Consider the following 26440-nt stretch of genomic DNA (forward strand, 5'->3'; position numbering starts at 1 on the left):
TTTATGGGACTGAAAATTTAGGACACTTGGATCTTTCCAGTGATATGGCTCCACAGGTAATTTTTTCATTTTGAGAGCATGCAAATGACATTGCCACGACCCTTTCCCAATGACTCCTTCTCTAATTGGTTTTTCTCTCAAGTCTTAATGCATATTTTAAGCTTTCTGGGGCCAGAGTTCATAATTCTGCTATCTACGAGTACCATGCCAAGTGGAGTGAAGTTCTGCTCCATGTCTTGGTTGCAACCATTACAACCAACAACTTCCACAATGGTGACAGCTCACCTCAGCTGACTACTAAAATCTGTGTCAATGTAAAAAAAAGTTGGATGAGGGCATGGAAGGGAAAAAATGGATATATTTCTCTGGACAAGGAGGTTGAGCAACTCAGCCTGAGAAAGGTTTCATTAGACTCCCACCTAGCAGAATAGGGGAAAGAAGTGAAAATAAACAACTGAAAAGCACAGTGGGATCCAAGCAGTTCAAGATGTTGAGAGCAGAGTGGAGAATGGGAGTGGAACCTGAAAGGGAGGACTGTAGTTATCAAAGAAACACTGAAAAAGGAGGTAGGGATATCTGAAAAGTGGGAAAGAGCATGTGCAGAAGGCTACAGTCAGGAGAAACAAACAGTCGATGGTTCTGTTCAACTTGCTTTCTGTGAGGAGTTGGATCTCCCAGAAATGTCAGTGAAATATCAGTTTGACATTTGTGTATCTTTCCCCTGCTCTGTGGCTGAGTGAGGAGCTCCCCTTCCGTTCAAATGCTAGTTTTAACTGCTGTCCACTTGCCATCACAGTGAGAGGGGATAAAGTCCTAGATCACCATATGACAGGTAAGTTTGGGACTCTGTTGAATCTAACACTCTCCTCCAACTTAATATTTTGAAACATTTATTCATATTTCTGTCCAAAGCTACACTCTTCTAAATGTGTCTTTTCAGTCAGCCAGAGTATGTCTATATCTAAGCAGGGCTTGAATTTAAATAGTATATGAAAGAGCAGTATATGAAGGAACTCCACATCTGCATGGTGCCCATGGCACTTCATCCATGGCATTATCTGAGACCATAAGGGGTTCTGTGCTTTTATTTGGTGCTGTCCTTTTCAAAGTAGGATGACCAGAAATGGAAAGATTTGGAAAGATTTCATGACAGAGCTCTATTTGGTGCTGCTGTGCTGTAGGAAGAGGGTGCCCAGCAGAAGCAGTTCAGGCTGTAGGGCTTTGTCCTGCTGATAGAGCTGATGCACCTTCTACACTTTTCATCTTTTAAGCTTTTACTTTTGAATGCTTTTAACTTGTGGACAACCCCTGCTATGGTCATAGTGTATTAGGATGAGGACATCCTTCTGTTTGCTGAACAATCTGTTGTGTGCTCCAGCAAGTGTTTTAGATAAGAGCATTGTAGTAGTCTCAATTGAATCAAAAGAAACACATAAGGGGCTTTTCACTGTTCCTGTTTTGACAGTTAGTAAGACTGGAACAAAATTAAGTGCTTCTCTTCAGATGTTTTCTACCTCATATAGCTGAGTTGAGATATGTTTGAACAAAGATCTGCCATACCAATACCTCTTGTGTCATGGTGAGCCTGGCCTTGCTGCTCACCCACTAAAAAACTTTCATTGTGATTTCAAATGAATTGTGCTCCATAAGTGTCTATATTTTTCTGTCTTTGCTACAGAAGGAGCTCAGGATAACCAGCTCACAAACAAAATAGATGTTCCCACTGTAAAAACCTACAACTCCTTGAGATTCAGACCTCCCTGAAACACCAGCAGTGCCTTCAGCTCACCATCTAGTATCAGCAATGCTCAAAGACCATACTTTATCTCAGTGCCATTGTTATGGGAAAGGGCATAAGGCAATTCTGTACTGGACAGGGAATCCTGTGGAAAAGTTAAAAATTCAGCTGTAAAACCTGGTGCCTCCAGGAAGAAGTCAAATAGAAGAAGAAGGAATACAATTATTTTTGTGTTATCAGGGTAGGCAACAGGTAATCCCATCAGACTGCAGAGCTTGGATAAGTGTTAGAAAACATGAAAAGAGGAGGGGCAACAGATTCACTTCAGGGTTGAATAGCTCAGGCAATGCTGAGCAGAGCTGGATCTGACAGAGAAGTGGTAACTCTGTGTGAATTTTGGATGATCATGGTTTAGTTAATTAGGATATATTTCTGGTGACTGCAGAGGCAGTTCTGCAATGAGCACTGCTCCTTCCATTTCCTTTGACCATACATTCCAATTTCTGATATATGAAAACCAGTAAGAGAAGGAGCTACCTGAATACATAGGCAGGTTTTGTCAGTACCACTACTAGGCATCAATATCAGAGGTGTTATTTTTTAATTGCCAGAATTCAAATCCTGCTAGAGATTAATTTTTTAGAAATGATCTCTACTAATGACCCTTCTACACAATAGCACTTGTGAAGGCATAGGGTTTGCTAATTTTTAAATTGTATTCTGTCCACATTATGGAATTTGTATAGCTTTAAAAATGAAAAAGTCCTTAAAACAGTACAAATCCTTGCTTTAGATAAAATCAGTGATCTTTGCTGACCATGAGGAGGCATTGCTACTTTTTCTGTATTCACTCATTTTAGGTTTAAACCTTACTTTGCTCGTGTAATAATCAGGGCTTGGTTTAGGGGTGAAAACAGTGGTGTTGCTGGATTGATGGTTGGTCTTGATGATATTAGAGGTCTTTTCCAACCTTAACAATTCTGATTCTTTGACTAATAAAACCTCTTGATATATAAGTAAAAGAAATTGAGAAGCCAGTCTGAGAAGCCAGCCATCCCAAACTGCTGACTCTTACAAGAAGTGCAGGGATAATATCGTCTAAGTTACAGAATGCTATCATCTCATTTTACAGGTTCTGTGTAAATTCAGTCTAGTTTAGAAGTCTTGGATGCTGATTCAGCTAGAACTTTTTTTTTTTTAAACCACAAAGAGAGAGGAGAAAAGTTAATGCTCAATAGAGTTCAGTTTTGATATCTTTGGTCCCATCACCACGCCAATGCTGGTCCTACACTCACATGTTTTGCAAGAGCAAGGAGACAGTTTGTGAATGAGAGTGAATATAATTTGTGGTTCTTAGAACAAATAAGTCTTGACGCATTGACCTCAAGCTGGATTTCAGCTTTCCTGGTTCATCAAAATTCTGGGAATCTTGTTTGAAAAACTGTCTTGGAATTCAGTTACTGGTGCTAAATATTCACATTCCTTCTGAGCTATTTGTCCATAAGTATTGAGATGGGGTTTCCAGTTTTCACTCCATATGAAATGCAAGAGAAATCATTCACCTATGAAGCAGCCATCTCTATAATGAAACATGGCAGCTTGCTAGAGCACAATATAATCTTCTGCATGGGCATGAAAGGAGAGCAAACAACTTTTTCTGAGCTAACTACTTACAGAATTTTTGGTCAGTGGAAGGTAATTAATTACCCAAAAACGAACTTGTCCCACACTTACAGGCTAACAGCTGTATTGTTGAAGAATAAATGCCACAGATGTTTTTATAACAAGTAACAGATGCTCTCAGTGCTTGAATTTCAGATCTCATCTAAAAATCTTCCTGTTATAGGTGACCCTTTCCCCCATCGCCTCCCCAGCCCTATACAGAACACTCACTCACTGCTGGTTCAGACTGCTGTCTGCTACACACCTCACCAACAGCCTCCTGTACTACAGCTTTGCTTTAAACAGCTGCAATTTCATTTATGACAGCTGGCACTACAGCCCTCTGTTTTCAAGTCAAAAATACAGTTACTGTATGACCAGAGAGTACAGCTGAGAGATCACCATCCCAGTGTAACACAGTCATTCACAGAGATAACCTCTTACTTGGGTTGGAGACAATGCTTTCAGCAGATCTGGTGACTCAGTGGAAATAAATACTCAAGGCCTTGATAAAGGCACAAACACAGATGTTGGAAAGCAGCAGCCAAAGAAAGCAGTATTGTTATGGGATGGTGCACAATATTAAGTGTTAAACAGCTATTTTTAAAGTGAATATTTACTTCAAACTGATGGGGTGGGTCTTTGCAGGGAGTTTTCTCCAAAGGAAGCAGAGTGGTCACAAACATCACACAGGTGGAAAAGGCAGTGACTGTGCTAATGCTGCTGCACAGCCCCAGCCCTGAGGCTGGACATGGGCATGACCCCCGTGGTGGTCAGAATGGGAGATGGCAGATGCACCCTGCACTTTGCAGCATGTCCAGTGTTGTGTTTGCCTGCCATGTGGAAGGGCCCTTGTACTTAGGGCAGCTTCCAGCTGTGTCACCTGGCCCTGCAGTGATGTCTCATGGCTGGAAACAGAGTTTTGGCACCCAAGGTGGTTTGTTGTAGAGGCACATGGGCTGGGCTCACCAGCTGAACTCTTCAGGTTGCCTGTAGGGTGACCTGGGGTTCACTCTGGCATGACTGGCCAGCTCAGGCACAGCTGTGATGTGATCAGTGCCTACCAGGTTCCCTGCAGACCAGAGACACAGTAAAGTCTGCATTTATTAAATAGCTCTGAGGGCTGTGATGAAGAAGGTGAAGAAATGGGTATCTCCCCTTTCCAATTTATGTGGGCACAAATCCTACAGATTAGTCTGGTGCTGGGCACTGTAAAAGCCCTAGAGATCTCTGTAAGCTGCTGTTCTCCCAGGTACTCTCAGATGTGCTCTGTGATGTTCTGCCTGTTGGTACAAGTGCTCCACGTGCTGCACTGAGGACAGGCTGTAAGGTACTGGCTTTCTGACTTGCCCCTTTCCTTCCAGAGGACATCTCTGTCAGCATTGGAGAGATCAGAACAGCAGATTAGGAGAGCATCCAGCCTGGAAGAGCTGCTTCACATCACTCACTCTGAGGACTGGAAGCTGTGGAAATGCAGGTTAAAACTCAAGAGTCTGGCCAACTTAGACTCCCGCTCTGCTTCACACCGCTCAACCAGATTTGCTGCTGCTTTCTACGATATCGACACACTGAAAGGTGGGTGCAGGTGTGGCCAAGTCTGATCTCAGCTTCAAGACCCCTCCCCGATTCTTGTGAAGTAAAGTGTTAAGTAAGTAAGGGGGTTCCTAGAATAAACCCATACTGGAAACAACAGGGCATTACTGGAAAATTACTTAGCATAAAAAAATGTCAGACAACACCTCCCCCTTTGGTGCCAAATCAGGCTTATTGTTCTCTGCATACTCTCCAAAGGGAAGATGTACTATACAGGAATTTGTCAGTCCACAGAAGAAAGAGAAGTCAATGTACAAAAACCAGGTCAGAGTGACTGGCCAAGGGGCTGGACAGCAGCATTGTGCTACATTTAAGAACTTGCTTGCAGGCAGAAATGAATGAACTTTACTGCAGGCACAGAAATCCCTTTTTTATTACATGTGCTCTGATGTAAGGCACTGCACCAGCAGCAGTGTCTGTGTGGGGATTGAGGGGAAGAAGGTGTTGTCCTAACATTGATCTGTTTGAGGAAGTTTCTCTAGAGAAAAGTAGATCTTGAAGCAACCAACCAGCAACTGAAAGTGGAGAATCACAACCTAGTCCCTCATCTGGAGCAAGAATGAACATCTTGTAGCTGTAATACTCAATAGACATTACATATTCATGGATGTAAAACAAAGGATCAGTCACTATATGGTCTAGGAGATGGACATCCTACAGCAAAGCTAAACCATAGCCTAATGAAGGACAGGCTGAGATAATCTTTTTGTTGTCTTTACCCTGAAGTGATATTATCATATCACTTTCCTTTTGGGAAATCAGATATCGCTGATCCTGTTCCAATACCACTTTTACAACCCCAGCCATATTCACACACCATTACTCAGATAAATTATATCTGAGCAAAGGCCTTAAATTGCTCCTCTGAGCCACAACACAGAAATGTGTATACAATTCCTGTCTGAGGAGGGTTTTCACATCACAGGCCTGTTTTTACCCTTTTCACAGAAATTTTGTACAGAAAAGAAAGCTAAATCAAATAGATACATGAAGAAAAATTAAGAAGGCTTTTAACAGTGATAAACATTTTCCTTACATACCTTTATAATTCTACTCAGTAACATTAAAAATCTGTAGAATAATTAAAAGGAGTACCCAAGTACTGTAATCCCCTGCTCACTATTGCTCATTTAGTGAACACCAACATTTCTGCAAAATTAAAATATCGCTTTTGTCAAAACAACATGACAACAGAGGATGTTATTAAATGTTACTGAGGCAGGGCACATTGAAATTGGCACTATTCAATGGCAGAATAATGTAACTTATTATTTGCAATATAAATAACATTCAGGAAATAAGGTCACTATGCCATTTCCTGTGCTGTAACTAATTTGAGATGGTCACAGGGCTGCAGAAGCTCTCCTATGAAGTCAGGCTAAGCGAGGTGGGGGTCCTCAGCCTGGAAAAGAGAAAGCTCCACAGACACCTAATTGCAGCCTTCCAGTACCTAAGAGGGAGCTACAAGAGAGCTGGAGAGGGACTTTTCTCAAGGGCAGGTAGTGATGGGAATGGCTTTAAGCTGACAGATGATAAATTTAGGTTAGGTATTAGGAAGACATTGGCACAGGCTGTCCAGAGAAGCTGTGGATAACCCATTCCTGGAAGTGTGAGGCCAGGCTGGATGGAACACTAAGCAGTCTGGTCTAGAGGAAGGTGTTCCTGCCCACGGTAGTGGGGTTGGAATTAGATGATCTTTAAGTTCCCTTCCAAACAAAACTGTTGTGTGGTTCTATTACAATGGATATATAGATACAATTTTCTGCTTGGAACAGCTATTAGGTTGCTTCCTATTTTCCCTTTGAAAGTCTAACTCTAGACACAGAGATGTCAGCTCTATCATTAAAAGTGAAGTTGCTGAAATTCAAATTACAAAAAGCCCATTGGCCCATCTTCTCCATTCTTCCATTCAAAGTGAAATTATCCCAGGGCAGAAACTACTTTTGTTCTAATACATTAATATGTTCAAGGTACTAAAGTTCCTTTAGAAAAAAACCAAGCCCATAAACATGTATTTCTTTCCCACACCCTGTTTAGTCATTAAGCTTTTTGCCAAGGGCATCTGTTTTGTTTTAATAAAATCTTTTGATGAGAAGGCTGGGTCAGCACTCATCACTGTTTCACTAGAGAATCTTCCACAGCCCTCCAGACTCCACCAGGGAAAATTCAGGACTCTGTTCCTCCTTTCTAGACCTTTAACAACAAATTCACTGAAATTTCATGTCACTTCATCTAACCACAGTCTCCCCTGAGCTGCTCAGCTCACTAAGGACTGCAGCACTTGCAAGCTGGAGACTGTATCAGAGCCAAATTTCTCAGCAACTGCCCTGCACTTGGTCACAGAAAATATCAGGGTGACCATGGGGTTTCTGAAAAAAATGTGATACCCACTAACTTGAAGCCAGTCCCTGTAACAGTCCTCCTGCTAAAGAAGTGGTTAATAAAGTGAGGATGTGTGTAGCTGGAAAGGTCATCGCTGCTTATGCTCACTGAAGTGACATCTGAAGTGATTACAGGCTCATACCTTAATGAGTTTGGCAATCACTTTATTTTCTATTTTAAGGTTAGGACTAGATTGCTATTTTGGTAGTCTAACATTACTCTAGAAAATCCTATTAATTTTAATGATTATTCTCCTCTTAATTTATGCTGCTTCTTAACAATTCAGACATCAAACTCTTATTTCCTGTACTCTTTGCATGACTGAAAAATGGAGTAAATCAATCCTGTGGAAGGACTTTGCAGGAATAAACAAAATTATTTAAATATACAAAGTCATTTGAAGAAAAAGTTAAAAACAGCAAAAGGAAAGTCAGGAATAAGAAACATAGATGTTCAACTGATGGCAAAATATAACATGTAGGTTAAAATATTCCAGAATTTTTTTTCCAGACCTTCACTGCAAATGTAGGCACTGCTTTTCCAATAGTAGGGAGGTGGACTGCACTGGAAGAGAGAACTTTTTTTAATAGTATAGAAGTTGCTTTTGATCTTTCAGAAGCCTGATATACCGGGTAGAGAAGAAAAATGTTTTTCATTATTTTAAGAAGAACTTAAAGCATAAGCATTGATGACTCATGACCAATTCCTTAACTTAAATCAAGTAAGCAAAAGGAAAAAATGGAGGGCCACCTCTTGACAGAACTCAATATTGTATTATATTATGTAAATGCCACTGTTTGTCTGATTCAGGCAGTTAATGCATTATTCCTTCTCACAGTCTGAATCTGACAAATCAGTCAAGCCTAGTCTACTAGTCTACAGCAACTCAGTATTTGAAAGATGCCACGGTGTTTTGAATAGACGACTCATGCTTGAATTCATATTCCTGTTATTCAGACTTGAACCCCCTGATGGTGTTGAGGTGTGAGACTGTTTGTCTTGGATTTCTTTGGGCATTTTGGAAACAGTGCTCGCTGGCTGACATCCATCAGGAGTATTAATACCCTCTGACCAGAATCTGTTAATCATTAATGTGCTTTTGCACTCAGGCCCAGGCTCTACTGAGTCCGTGGTGGGGTACAGTCAGAGAGGATAAAATGACAGTAAGGAAGGTTACCCTGGAGCAAAGGGGAACGGGATGTGGGGCAGCTTTGTCAGACACTGTGGAGCTGGGGACTCTCAGCTAAGGGAAATCAATGCAGCTCTACTTAATCTGCTGAAACTAACAGAGATTTTGGTAATTTGCATTGAAAGCTAAAGGCAGATAAATGCAACAACCTCTCTGCCAGTGCAGCTGGTGTAAGTTACTGGGATAATTTTGCACTCAGACTCTCTCTGGTCCTTAGATTGATCCAAGTAAGTGCAAATTGATCCAAGTAAATGCAAATGGCCTGCCAGTACTTCATTTTTACTTATATAATGCTTCTGCTTCACTAATCAAGAGGTTTAAATTTGCCATGATAGCTTACAAATATAGTGTTTTCTTCAGTCATAGATGAAGAATGGCAAAAGACTCAGTGTGTGCCAAGGGAAACCTGTGTGGAAGTTGCCAAAGAGCTGGGTACAACGACCAACAAATTTTTCAAGCCTCCTTGTGTGAACGTGTTCAGATGTGGAGGCTGCTGCAATGAGGAGAGTCTCAGCTGCATGAACACAAGTACAACTTACGTGTCGAAAACGGTAAATGAAGCTATTCATCTGTTTTCTTTTTACCCTGGCTCACCAAAAAGGGAGGGGAAGGAGGATGTTTGGTTTCTGAGATCCTGTTATGAAAGATCTGTCTACACTGTCATAACAAACAGAAGAATTAATTTTTTATCCATGCAGAGTGAATGCAGGAGTGTGCAATAGCATTTTACATTCATTTTGCATTATTAAAAATTGTTTATATCTGTGTAGGAATGGAAAATCTGGCCCTGAGAAAGTGACTGCAGGCTCATGTGATGATCAGAAATTTAATCCTTCAATATATTGTTACTTGGACTGGGGACCCCTTGAGAGTATCATCTCATAGGAATCCTCTGTACCAAATGTTTAACCCCTGGAAATTTTGTTGTGTTGGGCTGCTGCATTTCAACATTACTGTCTATGCCAAGAAGGCTGGCTAATAATTTTGGATGTGCAATTTTGCAAGCCAAAAAAGGATACATATTCATCAGGAGAGGCCAGATGATCTGAATTAGCATGGCTTAGGATCAGAATGTCCCAAATCACACATCCCTTAGGGAAAGAAAGGCTTAAACCAATAGTCAATTACTAATTAGGTACAACAGGCAATACCCAAATTTTAATGACAAGTGCCAAAACCTGAGCATGGTGTAGCCAGACAACTTTTTTCTGTAGACTCCCACTAGAGGCTGTGTACTGAGATACCTTGCTCCAGTGGGTGACTGAGCAGAGCTCCAGTTTTAGTACTTTCAATCTGCTCTGTGGACAAAACCATCTGTATTCATCAGCTATCTGGTCTCAGGGGTGGCACCCCTGCCCATGGGAAGGGGTAAGGGGTTGCAACTAGATGATCTTTAAGGTCTTTTCCAACCAAGCCTTTCCATGGTTCTGTGATCCATACCCACAGATGAAGCACAGGAGACTGGTCCTCTCTGATGAACCTTCACCTTGTGCATTCCTAGTTCACTTGGCGAAATAAATTAAATTCTACTTATGAAAAAGGCTTTTCTTTAAGTCAGAACAAAGATCAAGGGCAATTGTTTCAAAAAGAAAACTGAAGCCCTCATGGGGACCAGGTCCAATTCACTTCTGTATTTATTTTGTGTTTGTTGGAATATAATTCCACTGTGTCTGGGTGTACTGGAATATAGCTGGAGTAAAATAAATCAGGGCCTGTCCTTCTTGCGTCAATGCTCATTAATTGCTTTCATTCCACACCAGAAGGAGAAAGCTGTTATGAGCTGTTGGCCACACACAAAAGACATCTGATCAGTTCAGGGAGCTAGGTCAGGCTAAAAGGTATTTATTTATTTATGTGTTTTTTGAGCAACAGTTCATAAGTTTGTTGAAAAGCTGCAGTTTTGCAGAGGGTAACATTCCTTTAGCGTCCTTCAAAATAAGCATTCCCTCAAAAGTCCCCAGCTAAGTTCCACTCCTGGATATACCACCATTAGTCCAGGTTTATTCCTCTAATGGAATTATTCCCATATTTCCATGTTAGTGAGGGCACTTTTCCCCCTTGGTATAAAATATCCATTGAAAGATATTAATGCCACCTAAAGTTAGACACTGCAACACCGAAGTTTTAATGTCTAAGCAGTCTGGCTTGGGAATACTCAGTCCCTCCAGGTGGATGCAGCTTTAAGCCAAGACATGCTGGCACACCAAGATGAGCCCAATGCTTTGGTTTCCATGAGAAGGAAGCTGGTTTGAGGGGCAGAGGGAGTGTGGATCACTTCAACAGCTCCTAGACATAGCTGCCCAAGGAGCCAGAGCCTCCACAGGGCTCCTCAAAGATCACCCTTAAACAATCTGAATGCGCTAAAGGCAGGCTGCTTTGTTCCTTAAGCTCCTGCTATAGTCAACAGAGAGACATTTACAGGATGATTCCCTGCAGAAACCCAGATGAAGCAGAATGAACTTTCCTCTATTTGGTCCTGTTTCTTCCCTCTCTGAGGAGTCTGTGGGGGTTAGTTAGGTCCCTAAAGATGCATACTGTAGTTATAGCCAAGAAGCTGTCTCTGTAAGTGATAAGGATTCAACTGATGATATAACCAAGAACAAAGTTCTCAACACCTGCCTTGTATTAGTTTGAAAACAAACCAGCGGGAGATCACAAGTCAGGAATATAAATTTAATAGGGAAAATTTTAAAAAGTGTAATAACACAAGGAAAAAACATTGACAAAGTCAGATACAACCTGACACCCTGTTAGGGTGGTGGTAGCAGTCCAACTGAAGGGGTTAGGTTGAAGCAGTGATCCTGTGGAAGGTTCAGTCTCCAGCTGAAGGTCCAGTGATAGCTCTTGTCCTCTAGGAATCCAGTAGACAGGGCTCCTTATGCAGTTCCAAGGCCAGGTTATATCCAGGTGGGAATGCTTGGCTCCTCCCTCCTGGGTGGAGCATCTCACAATAGGATGAGATAATTCCATGAGTCGTGCTGTTGGTTCTTGATGGCCCATTGTCTGTTATCAGGGGTGAGTCACAGCAGGAGATAACAGCTAATGCCCCACAGCTGGTGGTAATAGAATACTAAATACATCTATATTGTGACCTAGGAGAGCCTCTTTCCCATTTGGCCCTAGCATCCCGTAGATGTTTTTCAGCTTGATTGCAAACAATTTTGAGTGGTCTTGGGTGTTTAATAGCTGTAATACAGCACTAGGATGCCTCTTTTGGCAAGTTCCTACCTTGGTGGGCACCGCTTACTCTTCAAAACCCTGAGTGCATTCCTGCTTATTTATATGTATGGTAACTATCTCTAGAAAAAAGCAAGGGTGGGAAAAATGGTGGAAGAGAATATGAGATTTTTATTTAAAACTCCAAATATTAACCGTGTAATGGAAACTGAAAAATAAATGTAATTTGTCCCACCTAGCTCTTTGAGATCTCAGTTCCCTTGACAAGTGTCCCTGAGCCTGTGCCCATCAAAATTGCCAATCACACAGCCTGTAAGTGTACATCAAACACCCAGCGCCAGCAGTACACCATCATACGAAGATCTGTCCAGTACCCAGAAGAGGATGGGTAAGTTCCCTCACTGGCAAACTTCTACATATGTTGAAATAGTTTTGTTCTGACTTGCTTGTTATAATGGTCCATTCTCTTTCTGTCATCCCAAAAGTTTTTCTGAATAACTTGGTTATCACTCAGGGTTAGAAAGTTCACCTAAACCGTGTGAATTTTAAGTGAATGGACATCAGAATCTAACAAACTGCAGGCCAGTTCAGCAGCATCTGGAGTCACTAAAACACTTAGGTGCTTGAGCAGGGACTCAAAGGGCACACATTGGCACTATGCTCCACTGGATCTATCTGGGTATTTGTGCTATTTGGGTATTTGTGCACTTTCAACCTCACACAGCAACTTGGCTCGTGCATTATTTAGCCAGGGCACACTGAGTTCTGTGCTCAAGCTAAAGCCCTCTGCCATACCTTATGGCACATCAGGTCAGAAACAATGTGAATCATGGCTTTTCACTTTTTGATCCAGTCCTGGTTTGCATCTGTCAGGCTCATGGACTGGAGAAAAGTGGCCTCACACCTCACTCCAAAATATGGCATAAAATACTGGTACTCCTGGTGGGAAAAGGCTGCATAAATTAAACACTAGAAACTCAAATAGCTTGAGTGACTCACTGGAAGTCACCCTGAATGTCTCTGTCAAGCCCTGCATTTGGCTTGTCCCCATCCCTGCCCTTCAGTTGGACATGGGGCTGGGAAGAGGTGTCATTTCAGCAAAGCCACTCCAGCCCTCCCTCAGCCTGCTGGCCACTCCAAATCCTCTTTCTAGACAAATACAGAAGAACCTCAGTCTTTTTTCAGTTTGTGAGTTCCCCTCCCTGAGCAAAGGGCCTGAAAGTCATTCTGTCCCTCTGACACTGAAATAGTCCCATGTGGATCCATGAGCATGGGCAAATTTAAACTGGAGCTGAACCTTCTGGCAGCAAGGCAAAATTGAATACAGTTACATGGCATGAATGTCATGAATACAGTAACATGGCAGGAGTATTATTTTTAATTCCTATCTCAATTTTTTATCTTCTAGATGCCCCTTTGCCAACAAATTTTGCCATAATGGATGGATCTGGGATAGTGACAAATGTGAATGTGTTATAGACACAGAGCATTCCAACAGAAGAGAAGGTAAAGGTGAAATGATAAAGAGACACTTTTGTATACAATCTTGAAGGTCTTTGTGTCTCATTCTGGTCTTCTTGCTATTTTTTCATTGAGAGAGTTACAATTTTTATTCCATATACCTAGATAGACTTTGATTAAGGTGTGGAAACTTGCCTGAAAATAAACACACATATGCTGTTCCCCCCATCTCATGTTTTTTTGCTTGGATGTTTTACTCTCTCTGTATTAACAACCTCAATACAACACAGGAAAGTATTTATAAGATTTTGTGAAGTAGGTACCATGTACAAATATTTATTTTATGTGTGCCTTAAATTGTATGATGGGCATTAGGAAAATTTCTTAAGTGTAGCAAAAATAAATGCCCACGAATACATTAATAGATTGCATGAGGCAGGTACTGATTTTTTCTTTTTTTTAAGGAAATAATTAATAAGAAATAAAGTAGGCAAAACCAGTCCTTCATGTTAGCTGTAGCCAGTGCAAAAAATATATAACCTTTCAAGGTATTTGAGTACTTTTAATGATAATCTTAAGTAATTTAGGAATCTTTCAAACTGATACACCCTACATGCTCAGAACTACATATGTATACTCCTTCAGGTCTGTGGAAGGAAATGGAAGAGGGTAAAATTTGTAGAAGAGTAATTACTGCCCTTCTTCCTCTGCTTCTGTAAAATTTTCATCTGTCAGAGAAATTTGCAGGCAATATTCTGGGCGGCAACTGCGTAAGTCTAAACGTACTTACCAGCAATAAATATTAAGAGAAGTTAAATTGTCTCCAAGTCCTGTGTAAGGTTTTTAAAAATTGTTTTTCTCAGGAAATTGTACTGGTCAAAATAACATGATGAAAGCACTGGAGCAGACAGACAGAGAAGGAAATTTTGCCTTTGTGCTTTAGCCTACATGCTAAAGCACAAAGCAAGAAAAAGAATAAACCATGCAAGGCAACAATAAATCAAGCTGGAGAGCAATTCTTAGACTAGCAAACTAAAATAAATCTAAATTACCTCTCAACTTGTCTCCTGATTACAAGCTCCTAATGACAATATGCAAGAAATAACTTTCATAGTGGTTTCTCTTGGATTTTTCTCACTCTGGATAAGATCCCCTGACCGTCAGATTAGGCAGCCAAACTCAGGTTAGACTTTCACTCAAGAAAGAATTAATACTCCGTGTTTCAGAGTGAGTCTGAAGGACCGAGAATAGCCAGACCCCTCTCAATTCTGAGTCTTGTCAGCTTGGAGCATTAAAATTTGTGGCTTGTTGAATTATGGCCCTTGTTGACATAGACTCAATACTTCCTCAGAAAAAATATCATTCTCTGAAGTACATTGTGTTTGGCAAGTGGCTGGGACAAAATAACTTAAAATCTGTCTTTGAGGTTGAAACAAAGTGAGATTGAAACACTCTACACCACTTCACACATGCCAAGCTTTATCACCCCAAGGAAGGGGTTTGTCTTCCAAGAATTCTGGGTAGACTTCCTCCTCCCTTCAAAAGGTCTTGGGTTTTATTCTATCTAGATACTGCTTTTTCAGCATTGAGTAAATAATAATGAAGATTTCTTTCAAGTAATGTGCAAGCCTTTTCTGGCCACTGAGATCAGGGATCAGCCAGCAGAGGTGAAGGGTGCATTTCACATTCCATAGGTTAAATCCAACAGCTAATTGTAAAGCTACAGGAAATTACCTTCCCAGTGACATGTTATTTGACATGACCTTTAACTGGGGATGTGCTGTTTGCATTTTAATAAAGCTTTCACAAAATGTGTTCCCTTTTTGCTAGGATTAGCTTCATATTGTACTCCAGATGTGTATTTTGAGGGAAGATATTAGACAGTGAGTTCCCTTGGCTGCTTTGGGCTTTTTTTTTTCCCCAAACAAATTATTTTCTTTTATCTTTGACAAATGTGAATGTGCTCCTTGTTGAAGTACTAGGCCAGCTTGCACCTTACTAGGTGCATTACTCCTTAAAAATTTCTACAGTGACTCTGCAGTGAACTACACATGTGATGGGTGTGGTAGTTTGAATGGATGTCCCATTTTGTCATGGGTATAGACTAAATCTTTTGGAGATTTTATTTTTAAATTTTGCTGTCAAGTAAAGATTTGTGCATTCCAAAATGTAACATTAGGCTCTTGTAATATACATCCCCCAAGACTTTTTTTGCTGGTTCAATCCACAAGAAATAGCAGTATTAGAATAGAGTGAAATAATCATTTCAATCCTCTCAAGTCCTTTTCTGCATGGGAAGTTACAACAGAAATTGTGAAGTCTAGAATCGATCAGAAAGTACATGTGTGAGCCCTAGTGAATAGAGAACAGAAAGAGTCTCTTCAAAAGCAGGATTTGGTCATGTAAAGCTTATTGCTAAAAGATGTATGTGCTATTGCAGGACTCCCTCCTCTTGCTGAGCTGGCTATGTGTGGACAACATATGGAATTTGATGAAGAAAATTGTGAATGCATCTGTAGACATAAGTGTCCCACAGATTTCTTTCAAAGCAAAGAGAACTGCAGCTGCTATTTGTGTAGGGAGAGCCAGGAGAGCTGTGCTCTAAAACACAAGATATTTCATGCTGAAACCTGCAGGTAAGTGATCCTTGTCATTCAGTGTCTACAGAGCAAGACCTGAATTAACATGCCTAGATGGAGCTGCAAGCGCTGAATTGGATAGGATGTCCACTCAGGATAAAATGCCTTCCTGAAGTTTGGCAGACAAGGATAATAATAATAATGGAGATTATATTTAAAATACTTACCTCATAAAAGGAATCTAAGGTTTATTTGTATTTTAAAGAAATCTGGACAAGGCTGCTATCTGCTATTCAGCTGTCAATACTTACTAATTTTTATTTTTTACTAATCTTTAGGGAATGATGATTAAAACTGTACTACAACTGATACTATTTTCTGCAGTGAGGTACTGAGTCTTGTGTTTGTAGGTAGGCAGAACACATCCTGTGACAGCTGTTCTCTGCAGCAGCTGAAGGCAATCTCATGGATGGTTAGGGACAAAGGCTCCCTAAATCTGCACACAGAGCACAGAGCACACAGCACATGCCTTATCCAGTTTGTCCTCAGTGAAAGCAATTTTCTAAACCTAATGCAATTTTATACACATACAAATCCACTCAACCAGCTCTGACTCCACTGAGGAGCAGGAAAATTGTTTTGGGGCTTCTATACTCAATGAATTTCCCCAATCTTTTTGTATGATTAGTTTTGAGGTTTCCGTGTTAGATCACAGATAGAAAATGCCCTCTTAAAACACCTGTTTCAATGCATTTGTTAATTGTTTTAATTTTTCAGAAAGCTTTGGTCCCATGTAGAGACCCAGGAGCATGCAGTAGCTTAGTCTCAAAGTTTATGTAAGGACAGTCAGCATCCAGTTTCCCTGGGTACCTTGGCAGAGGTGCAGTTCACTGAGTGGTCACTCACTGTCCACTCTCAGAGGCCTCAAAAGGTTCATTCACAGGGAAGATGCTGTGGAAGAAGTAAACTTTGCATCTTCATGTTCAGCTTTGAAAATGAGGACAAACACAAAATAGTTGACAAGTACAGAAATAGTTAAAACAATCAGCATAGCTGAAAGTAAGCACAAAAGAATTGGTTATTTATGTGTTTCAGACAGGCAGGAAGGGAGCAATGTAATAATTTGTTTATATTAATCTGGCTTATAGAAATGACAGTAATTTGGACACAGGACTTTAATGCCAGGCTTCCATGGCCAGTATTTCTGGAGGAGCAAAGCTGAATCATGAAGTGAGATAAGCTACTTGGCAGAGTTCGAGGGCAGCACTATCCAGTGCTCACCCTTGGGACTTCACTGCTCTCAAGAAATGAAAGCATCATTTAAGTCACGACTCTGGACAAATGGACCAGTGAAAGACATGCTGCTGTAGACAAGAACTGTCAGACAGCAAATTCTTTTCTCTGTGTTGTAGGATGTCAACATTTTTCCAGTGTCTAGGGAGCATTGCAGTGTTCAATGATGAAACAGTTGAGGAATATGAGAGTGAAGAATTATCATATTAAAATGCTTCTCTCTTTTGTGTTCTTTCTCCTTCATCAAACAGCTGTGAAGACAGGTGTCCATCCCAACCCAGAACATGCCCAACAGCCAAACCAGTGTGTTCCAGGCATTGTCGCTGTCCGAAGGAGAAGAGAGGCTCTCATGGGTCCCAGAGCAGAGAAACTCCTTGACTGAGCTTCCCCTATTCTTCAAAAATCCACTGCTTTGCAAAGTAGATGTCACTGACTTTCAAACAATAGTAAACATGAACATCTTCCACATTAATAGCAGAAGAATTAATCCAGTCTGCATTTATTTATTAGAGTAATCACTAACTGCAGGTGAATCCTCTGGGACATTGGTAAGAGGTAACAACAGCTGATGAATTTCTGGCTGCATGGAAGAAAGATTGGAAAGCACCAGTTCAATATAACGTGATGGAAGATGAAGCTGTGTGTTGGAAATAGAGTCACAGTCTCCAGCCAGTCATTCAGAAATTGAGACTTGATAATCTTAGCCTCTGAATACTTAGCTAATGCAGCTCCTGGGTAAAACTTTCTTCAGAAATTCAGTGTACAGGATTTGGCTTCTAATAGGTTCAGCACTGAGTTATTTGATCTACTGTCCAGCTTTGATTATCATTTTGTGTTTATTGTACAACTACTGTCAGATGTGCCATATTTAAGTGTATATAAGAAAATAAATACATCAGTTATTCGAGTGGCTTTGATTTTTCTCTGTTATTTCAAAACTATGCCCAACAAAAAGAAAATAAGCCAAACCCCAAAATAATTTCAAGTACAGTTTTCTTATATTTGTTCCACAGGGACTGGCTTCTGCCCAAACCCAGGTCAAAACAAGGTCACTTGACCCAATAACTTCAGTAAAAAAGAAGCATTTTTTTCCATGTCTTCTTGGCAGAATGTGTGATTTATTTATTTGTTCCTGCTATAATGCATTAATCTTCCTAAGGGGATAACAGCGCACTAGTGCTAACTCTTCAGTGAATTTTGGAAAAGCACAATTCACTAGAAGTTGATTTTTGTTTTAGCTTACCATGCTATGAAAATATCGTCTTTACACTGAAATTCCTCTCACCAGTGTGAGGTCTGAGTAACAGTTCTTTAACCAGATCAAGTACAAGGACAGTATTATTTTCTGAGCCACTGAGGTCTGGTGTGAGCTAGTCCAGAGAAAATATTACAAGCAATAATCCTGAACAGAAAGTGATATTCTTGACATCTGTATGATTTTTTCCCATTTGCTGAATTCTCCAATTCTACACTGTGAACAAAGGGAATAGAGTATATGAAACAAATGCTACAGAGATGGAATGCTTGACACAACACAGGGAACAGGAAATGGATTTATGATGTGCAACTAAGGGTTTTTTGTATTTGTATAGGAAAAATAGATTTCTTTAAAATAAAATTAGAGCCAAATCCTGTAAGATTGATTGAATGGTTGGACAAAGCTCCAGACAATTTAACATGCCTTTAGTTTTACTAAGGCATTTAGGATTTGATCCTGAGTGCTGTGAGTGCTTCCTAAGCCTCCTGGGATCTAGGTCTGTGCAAACATACCTGCAGGCTGTTTGTGCTGCCTGTTCTGTGAGCTGGCCTGGGGTCCTCTGACCAAGCAGCATGGCCTGACCTGTGAACATCCTGGGTGGAGCCCCTGCAGTGGAATTACCTCCTGGGCTGCACTGGGCTCACCTGGTGTGGATGCTCTCAAGAGAGAAGGACACATGGCACTAGTGTGAAATCTGCATGGCCAAGAAGGGGAACGTAACCCCAGTGCAACAGCAGGTGAAGCAGCCTGGCAGCACAAGAACACCCTTACACCTCTCCTGCTCCTCCAAGAGGCTCTAAATTCAAGCCCATGTGAGTGGTGGGTGAGGTCCCTGAGCTGCACAGGGGTCCATAAAAGGAATGAACTGCCCCATCACTTCTATCTCAGCTGGGGGCACCCTGACCAAAAGGCTGTGCTGCCAATAAGCTACACCATCAGCACACTCCTCAGAAAGCCAGGGAGCTGCAGAGGCAAACCTGACACTTAACTGGTAGCACCAGAGGTATGGAGTAAAAACACACCTTTGTGCAAAAACATGCAAAAGTATTTGTAAAGCTAATTCCTGTGGAAAGAAATCAAGCTTCTACATTTCCTAGCTTAACCTGGAGTTTAGCAACTGGAATGCTGTATTAATTCCATCTGTGTCTTGTCAGTGTTGATCTATAGAGGATTCCTTGGTTTTCTATCCTGACCAAGAAATATATTAACTTCATTTTTCAAAACTGAGCTGTTCTTACCTGAGACACAATTAAATCTGTTTCAAGCCCAGAAAGCCCTTAGATGTTGTCACTGAGGGGCTGAAAAATATGTTCCAAAGCTTTTCTCACAGAGATACAGAGGGATTTGAATATGAACCACCCAACCTCCAGGAGATTACAATGGCCAGTAGGATACCTAAGCTGGAAAGGTACCATCATTGACCATCCTTGTGAACCCTGCTCTGAGGTTTTCCACACTTCCCTATTCCACTGAAAAACAGACCTGTGCCTGGACGTCCAGTGCAGGACTGAAGATCCCAACAGGGTGTAGTGAGATGAGATTTCACTACATCCATAGGCTTCTTTCAGTCTAAGCCTCTAGGTGAATTTAACCTTTAGCTTCAAAATTTTGCTATTAAATCTTGTGGATCACTTGGTTAAACACTTAGGCAAATATTTTTGATGGAGTTGTTGTTTAAACCCAGGTGGTAACTAAGTACCAAACAACTCACTTGTCTCACCACCACCCTAGTGGGAAGACCTGGAAAGAAAAGGTAAACCTCATGGGTTGAGGTAAGAACGTTTTGGTAATTGAAATAATTTTGAAACAAAATAAAATATAACAGCTACAACAACAACAGTAATAATACTGGGCATGGCGCTCTATGGAATGGGATATCCCTTTGACCTGTTCAGGTCAGCCATCCTGATGATGGCTGATGACTCCTCATGGCTTCTTGTGTACCTGCTCTCTGTGAGAGCACTGGAAATTGAAAAGTCCTTGATTTAGAGTAAGCACAACTTAGCAATAGGCAAAACATCAGTGTGTTATCAATATTATTCTTATACTAAATACATAACCCAGCACTGTACCAGCCAAACCAGGACAGATAGCATGCTCAAACAAACACGAGTATGTAATCATCAACAATACACCTGGAGGTCAATGTAAAAATCAGTGTAATTGACACTGAATTTAACCACCTACAGGTTGTTCTACCTGTAAAGGGCTTCCATTTTGCAGGAGCAGTGTGCCAGAAAGCTTGTGGGTTACAACAGTTCTAAGGCTAACTTTGAAGATGGAAAAGGAAACTGCTCGTGGTGGCAGCTGTTTCACTAAGCAGCCAACACAGAGGTTTTTATCTAGTTTATAACTGCCATGCTCTGTAGATGTTCTCAGCCCTAATTTCTAGAAGCCTTATGAATGTACTTCTTCATTCTTCAAGTAGGATTGTCATCTCTGGTGCAACCTACAGGCATCTTACAGTGTATTTCTTTCACAATAAATCCCTACTACAGCAGATCATCTGTTCCTAAGGCCTTGTGCCAGCCTCTGTATTACAAGGTGCTGCTCTTTGCCACCCTACTCTCCTCATAATTAGAAAATTAACAAAGCATGTGGTGTGTATCTGTAACATTCACTGAAACACGTTGTGGAAAAGCTCAAGAATTTAAGCACAGTGCTGTCAATGCCAGTGCTGTGGGATGGTCTTCACTGCCACAGCACCAAGAAGATCTGGATGTCATCAACTCTGTGACATAGCCATAAATCCTTCATGTGGAACACCACGCCTAAAAGGAGGGTCTGGGTGAAGATGCAAACACATGCAGACAATTAGCTTTTGGTGAGGATTTATAAAAGTTCAATGTTATTCTGTTGGCCAAATTCTGGATTTGTCATTTGAAAATACTCAACAAACTTTAAAATAGAAATACTTTATGTCATCTTTCATACTGATGTATCAGACTGACTTTTAATTAGTATATTTAATATAACAATTCAGAAGAATTAAATGAGGTAAAATTCCTAGCAGATCCTTTTCTTTGATTGGTGTCATTAGCTTTTAACCTATGACTAAATGACCTTCCTAGAGAGAAGGTTATTGAGCAGTGGAATGTTCTCTTTGAAGTTTGAAAGGCCTTTTATTACTGTGTTCAGCATGACTTGCTCTTTAGGCATATGGACATGATTTACAGATTTCATGGCCAAAATAATAATGCTAAAAATTTCTGTTGCAGTGTGTCTTAATTTTTATACAGTGAGGGATGTCTTTAATGTGATATTTGTATTATGTGTGTAATAGAAATAACAGTACTTAAATAATTGTTAATTCTAAATAAACACACATGAAGTTTCTCAAACCATCAGTTTTTATGAGCAGCTAGCTTCCACTTATATGTGCTTTTTTGCAGGAAGGGGAGAAGGAAGAATATGAATCAGAATAATAGCTGAATATGCACACTGCATTGAAAGAGTCAGGAAATATTTATCTACTTGCAAAAACCATACTTGACTTCCAGAAGGACAGAGGTACGTGTGATCTTACCAAATGCTGATGACATGGAAGAAATGCAAGCACATCTTGAAAGCACTGCTCTCATGCACTTCAAAAGCCATCATAGGTCATGTGCTCTGACATTGCTTATAGCAAGAATTATTCATGGGAGGGTTGACAGAGCACATATAAATCCTGCCATGCTCATATACACTGCAAACATATAAATCTAGATGTATCCTTTGGGCATCAATTCCAGCTGACTGGTAAGGTCCCTTCCTGTATTCCAGCGAAAACTAATGTGAATCTACTTGGGTTTATTTTTTGTTTTCTTGTACCACCAGAAATCAGGATTTATGCTATTAAAATTATTTTGCTTTACAGTAGTCTAAAAAAAAGGAAGTAAAAATCTTGAGAACCCAAAACTGAATCTGTAGAAGCTCCTCCAGCTGCCTGTTTCCTTTGTATTTTCTTAATAACTGGTAAATGCATTTCAACTTTAAAATATCAAAGACGTTGTCATCTTCTAATTCTGGACTTGTGGAGTGAATTGTTCTTTCTGGAACTACAAGGTGGATACCAGGCCAAGTAAATCTATGTTCCCATTTATTAAAGTCTACATTTAAAAAAACAAACAAGCTGGGGTTACAAGTGATGCACTACCATTAATTTTATTTATCAAACTCCTACATCAGCAGTTCCTTAAAAACCTCACTAAAAACTTTCAACTCAGGGGTAAAAAGTCTGTTTCAAATTAAGATAAAAGGAAAGTGCTTCTTTGACCAATAAAACAAAATGGGAACACAAAATGTGTTGTCAGGGCTTGGTCTGCATTTTGACTTCTATGCCATTAACACCCTTCTTTGTTTCCACTTTTATCATACTTAACAATACTACTCAATGTGAAAGGTCCTTCCAGGCTGAGAGTATTGAGGATCTGTAATTTAGCATGAACTGTTTCCTTTCTTAAACATCTAAAGGTACCTTTAAAATGTTTATGGCTGAATAATCAATGATTTTATTCTAGTCTGCATTAATACGTGCCATCTATTTAAAAATATAACAGCAATTATATAAAAAACATCTAGTTACAGAGTGTGATTACAAATTAAGAGTTAAGAAAATAAGGTAACAAAACAGGAAGCATTTCACTTAGTCTTTTGCCACACTTTTTTATTCTAAGTCATATTTTCAATTGGTGAAGACTATCTCTGATGTGTGTCTTAGGATCACAAGTCCAGCTGAAATAGTAATGCAAGATACCCAGATCAACCCATCAGTTTCTGTTAGGTGACTCATTGGCAAGGCATTTACCCAAAACTTTCCCTTGACCCCAGATCCCACTGTCTGTGCACACCCATCTGCCTTCTTTGCTTTTTTCTTGGGAAAGTGTATCTTGATCCCTATTAATGGATAATGGTTCAGAATTGCGTTTAAACTTTCAACTACAGTTGCATAGCAGTTATCTTGATTCAATCCTGAGAATAAAATCAACAATACAAATGATGAATCACAAGGAAAAGCTTAACACAGCCACAAGAGCTATGCAATACTTTTTATCAATACTGTCTTTGCAATAAACATCAATATTTTCCTGTAGCTCAGTTATGAAGGTATATAATGAAAATCCCTTGAAAATCATCAAGTCTCTCTGTTCCTCCATTTCCCTGAGCAGCCCATTTTAAGTATACCCAAAGCTCACCCCTAAAAGTTTTCACATCTAAGAAAGAATGCCTTCACCTCTCTACCTGTCCCCTGGAATACAATCACCTTTCACCTTGGCCTGCTGCACATCCATTAAATTAACCTCAGAGCAGTACTTTCCAACCTGCACAAAGCTTGAAATCTGTGGCTTCTTTTTCACACCTCAAGAAAGGTTTGCATGCCTCTCTGAGTCTTCTCAATTCCAACAGTCCAATAAAAATTACTGCTTCCTGCACAGACCTTACCTAGTTTTTATTTGTAGATATTCAAGGCTACAGTAACAGTAAAAATTTAAAGAAACCCTTGTCTCATTTAATGGATTTTAAAGTATAATTAAAACTAATTATTTTTGCTTTACAGTTTAAAACTACCTGGATATAAACTATCAATATATAGGATAGCTCATGCTTAGTTTTGACAAGAAACTCAGTTTTCTTAAAATTCGAACTGTAGAATGCAGTCTACTGGGTATAATGACTACAGAGAACAAGTGCTGAAAACACTCTGGAGCATTTGTGTGGTGGGGACATTAGTTGTAGGAAATAAAACACACCAGGCACAGGCTCTTCAGCTTTGCACTGTTGCATCGCCACCACGACAAACACATTTTAAGTTTCCAATAGCTCCATCTACTGTTGTCACTGCACCTTCAAGTCCCCACACTCATTCAACTTTCAGCAAAACTCATCTTGTTAGCATTTTAAAGCTGAAATCCACCTGACAGTTTTGCCACTCCAGTTTGTATCAACTCATAGAATCATATAATGTAGAACTCTATGACATGAATTGCCAGGAGTTTTTAAAAGAGTTTGTCAAGTACAATCTTAAAGATACAAACAGAAGAATTCTAGGACAAGCCTCCCCTTCCAGCACAGCTGATACATAAGTGTTAAAGTACTCTGATGTGGCCTCAAGGCTGCAAAAACAGAACCGGATCAGCAACAAAATAGACAGTAAAATCTAATAAAGCTGACCAAAAAAAAGAAAGTAGAACCAAGTGTAGTGTGGTCAACATGCTGTGGCTTCGTAACTGACCTCAGATCTGTGTGGTACTGTAAACCATTTGATTCAAATCAGACACAGGCAGAATTGTATTTCTGTCAAGTTGGTCAGATGGCTTATTAGAGAGTTGATAGTGGTTGTACACTGGCTGCAGGACAGATATCCCCCAGGTCTGCCAGTACAAAAGCAACCAGTCCTTCTGACAGACTAAAAAGGTCAGACATCACTTTGCACTGTGTGCCCACAAATTTTTTCTGCCCTATTTGAGGAGTAGTTAAGATGGATCACTGCCTTGGCTGGGAAGGTAGAAGACAGGCACCATCCAGGCTTTGGTTGCCATGACTGCTCCTGCTAGGCACCAGGAAGGACCAGAGACCAAGTGTTCTGGTGCTGGAATGGATCCTGCATGGGAGTGGTGAATGACTCACTCACAAGTGGTGAAAAAGAGGATTATTGTTAGCAACAGTCAATGCACTGCAAGCAGCTGTCCTGTCCTGTGTCCTGCTAAGAGATGTAACCTGTTTGAATGCCCAGAGGACTGGAAGCTACTCCTGGAATATATCCTTTGACTACTCCCAAGCCTTCATGCTCTTCTTCACCTTCACTGACCTGATTTGGCAGGGAAGGGAATGCCCTGGGATCTGGGATGGAAAAGCATTGTAGTGTGCAGAGGATGAGCACGTGATTGAGGACTCAGGGTGTGAGTGAGAGGCACAGGTTACACACATGTGACGCCTAACAAACACAACCCTGACAACCAACTTCTCCCTTCTGTTAGCAAATCCATCTCCCACAGATGAATTCCAAACTCCTTGGAAGGGATAAGTGACTGTAAAATGGAAAACCAACTTATTTTCTGGCATCTAAGACAGAAATTTGGTTTCAAGAAAAGAAGCCCTTTCTCCAGTTTGTGTTTAATAGCAATTTCCTTCACAGGCTGCACTGCAGTTTGTTAAGCCTGCAACTTGAAATCTTTATTTTAGAAGTACATTAAAATCTAATTTCAGCCAGCTTCTTTGGGATTCCACAAATAGGAAAACCCAGGTGCTTGAATGAGAAAACCATGATTTTTCCTGGCTGCTTTATGGGAGGTATTGCAGCCAGGTAATGAGATTGGCTGTATGCAGTAGAAACCAGGCAAAATCAACCTTTTTAAGGTACTGTAGAAATCTGTTCGATCTGTTCCTGTTTCCTGAAGGTAAACAGTTGAACCCTCACTCCCTCTATACAGGAATCTTAGGAGAAGTGTCAGGCTCTCCAGTCTTACCCTGTAAAAGTAAATTAAATGGAACAATTTGTCCTCTTTCTTCAGGGGAACAATTCCAAATACTGCTTTCTTCCTTGTTTTGGAGCCCATTTAATTCCAGCAGGAAAAAAAACTGCAAATAGTGTCATTTTTCAAACAAGCTGTTGGGCTGTCTCTGGCTTTCTCCTGCTTGGTTTTGCTAGTCAGTCTCAGCTTATGTTGCATCTATAGGCCATAATTCTCTATTCAGCAGTACTATTTTTTCACTGCTGTTCTTCATTTGTGGCTCCCAACAGTTTCTGCTTTCCTGAATCATGCAAAGAAAATGTCCTTCACTGCAAGCTTGTTGTCCACTTTCACACCACTATTCTATGTCACAAGAATTTTTTTTCCAGGAGTACTATGGCTCCCTTGTTATGGCATCAAGCTCTAGAGCAGCACTGCTTCACATCTCTGTTGTGAACTACTTTGTGAACAACTGATGGCTTGTTTTTGCCAATTAATATTGTTTTGTAATAATAAATGTGCATGCTTTAGGCTTATTAAGTGTAAATAAATGCATTAATTTAATACACCAGCTAATAATACAGAGCAAAGCCACTTCACCAAATAGTGACAGTTTTTGCTCTGTACAGACATGGAACAAAAGCAATGTCATGCACCAGGCCGGGTGATAGAGTG

At 40.4% G+C, this 26440-nt stretch overlaps 1 protein-coding gene across 1 annotated transcript in view; it reads left to right on the forward strand.

The window, feature by feature from the left end:
- Positions 1-17981, forward strand: part of VEGFD (vascular endothelial growth factor D) — a 30910-nt gene extending 12929 nt beyond the window's left edge. The window contains exons 2-7 of the mRNA XM_085051613.1: positions 4765-4975; positions 8925-9115; positions 11981-12129; positions 13150-13247; positions 15643-15838; positions 17326-17981. Coding sequence (XP_084907739.1) covers positions 4765-4975; positions 8925-9115; positions 11981-12129; positions 13150-13247; positions 15643-15838; positions 17326-17452 — 972 coding nt within the window. The 3' untranslated portion in view covers positions 17453-17981. The remainder of the gene's footprint in view (positions 1-4764; positions 4976-8924; positions 9116-11980; positions 12130-13149; positions 13248-15642; positions 15839-17325) is intronic.
- The last annotated feature ends 8459 nt before the right edge of the window (positions 17982-26440 follow it).

The sequence above is a fragment of the Lichenostomus cassidix genome, chromosome 1 (genome assembly GCF_008360975.1).
Source record: "Lichenostomus cassidix isolate B80296 chromosome 1, HeHo_3.0, whole genome shotgun sequence".
NCBI lineage: Eukaryota > Metazoa > Chordata > Aves > Passeriformes > Meliphagidae > Lichenostomus > Lichenostomus cassidix.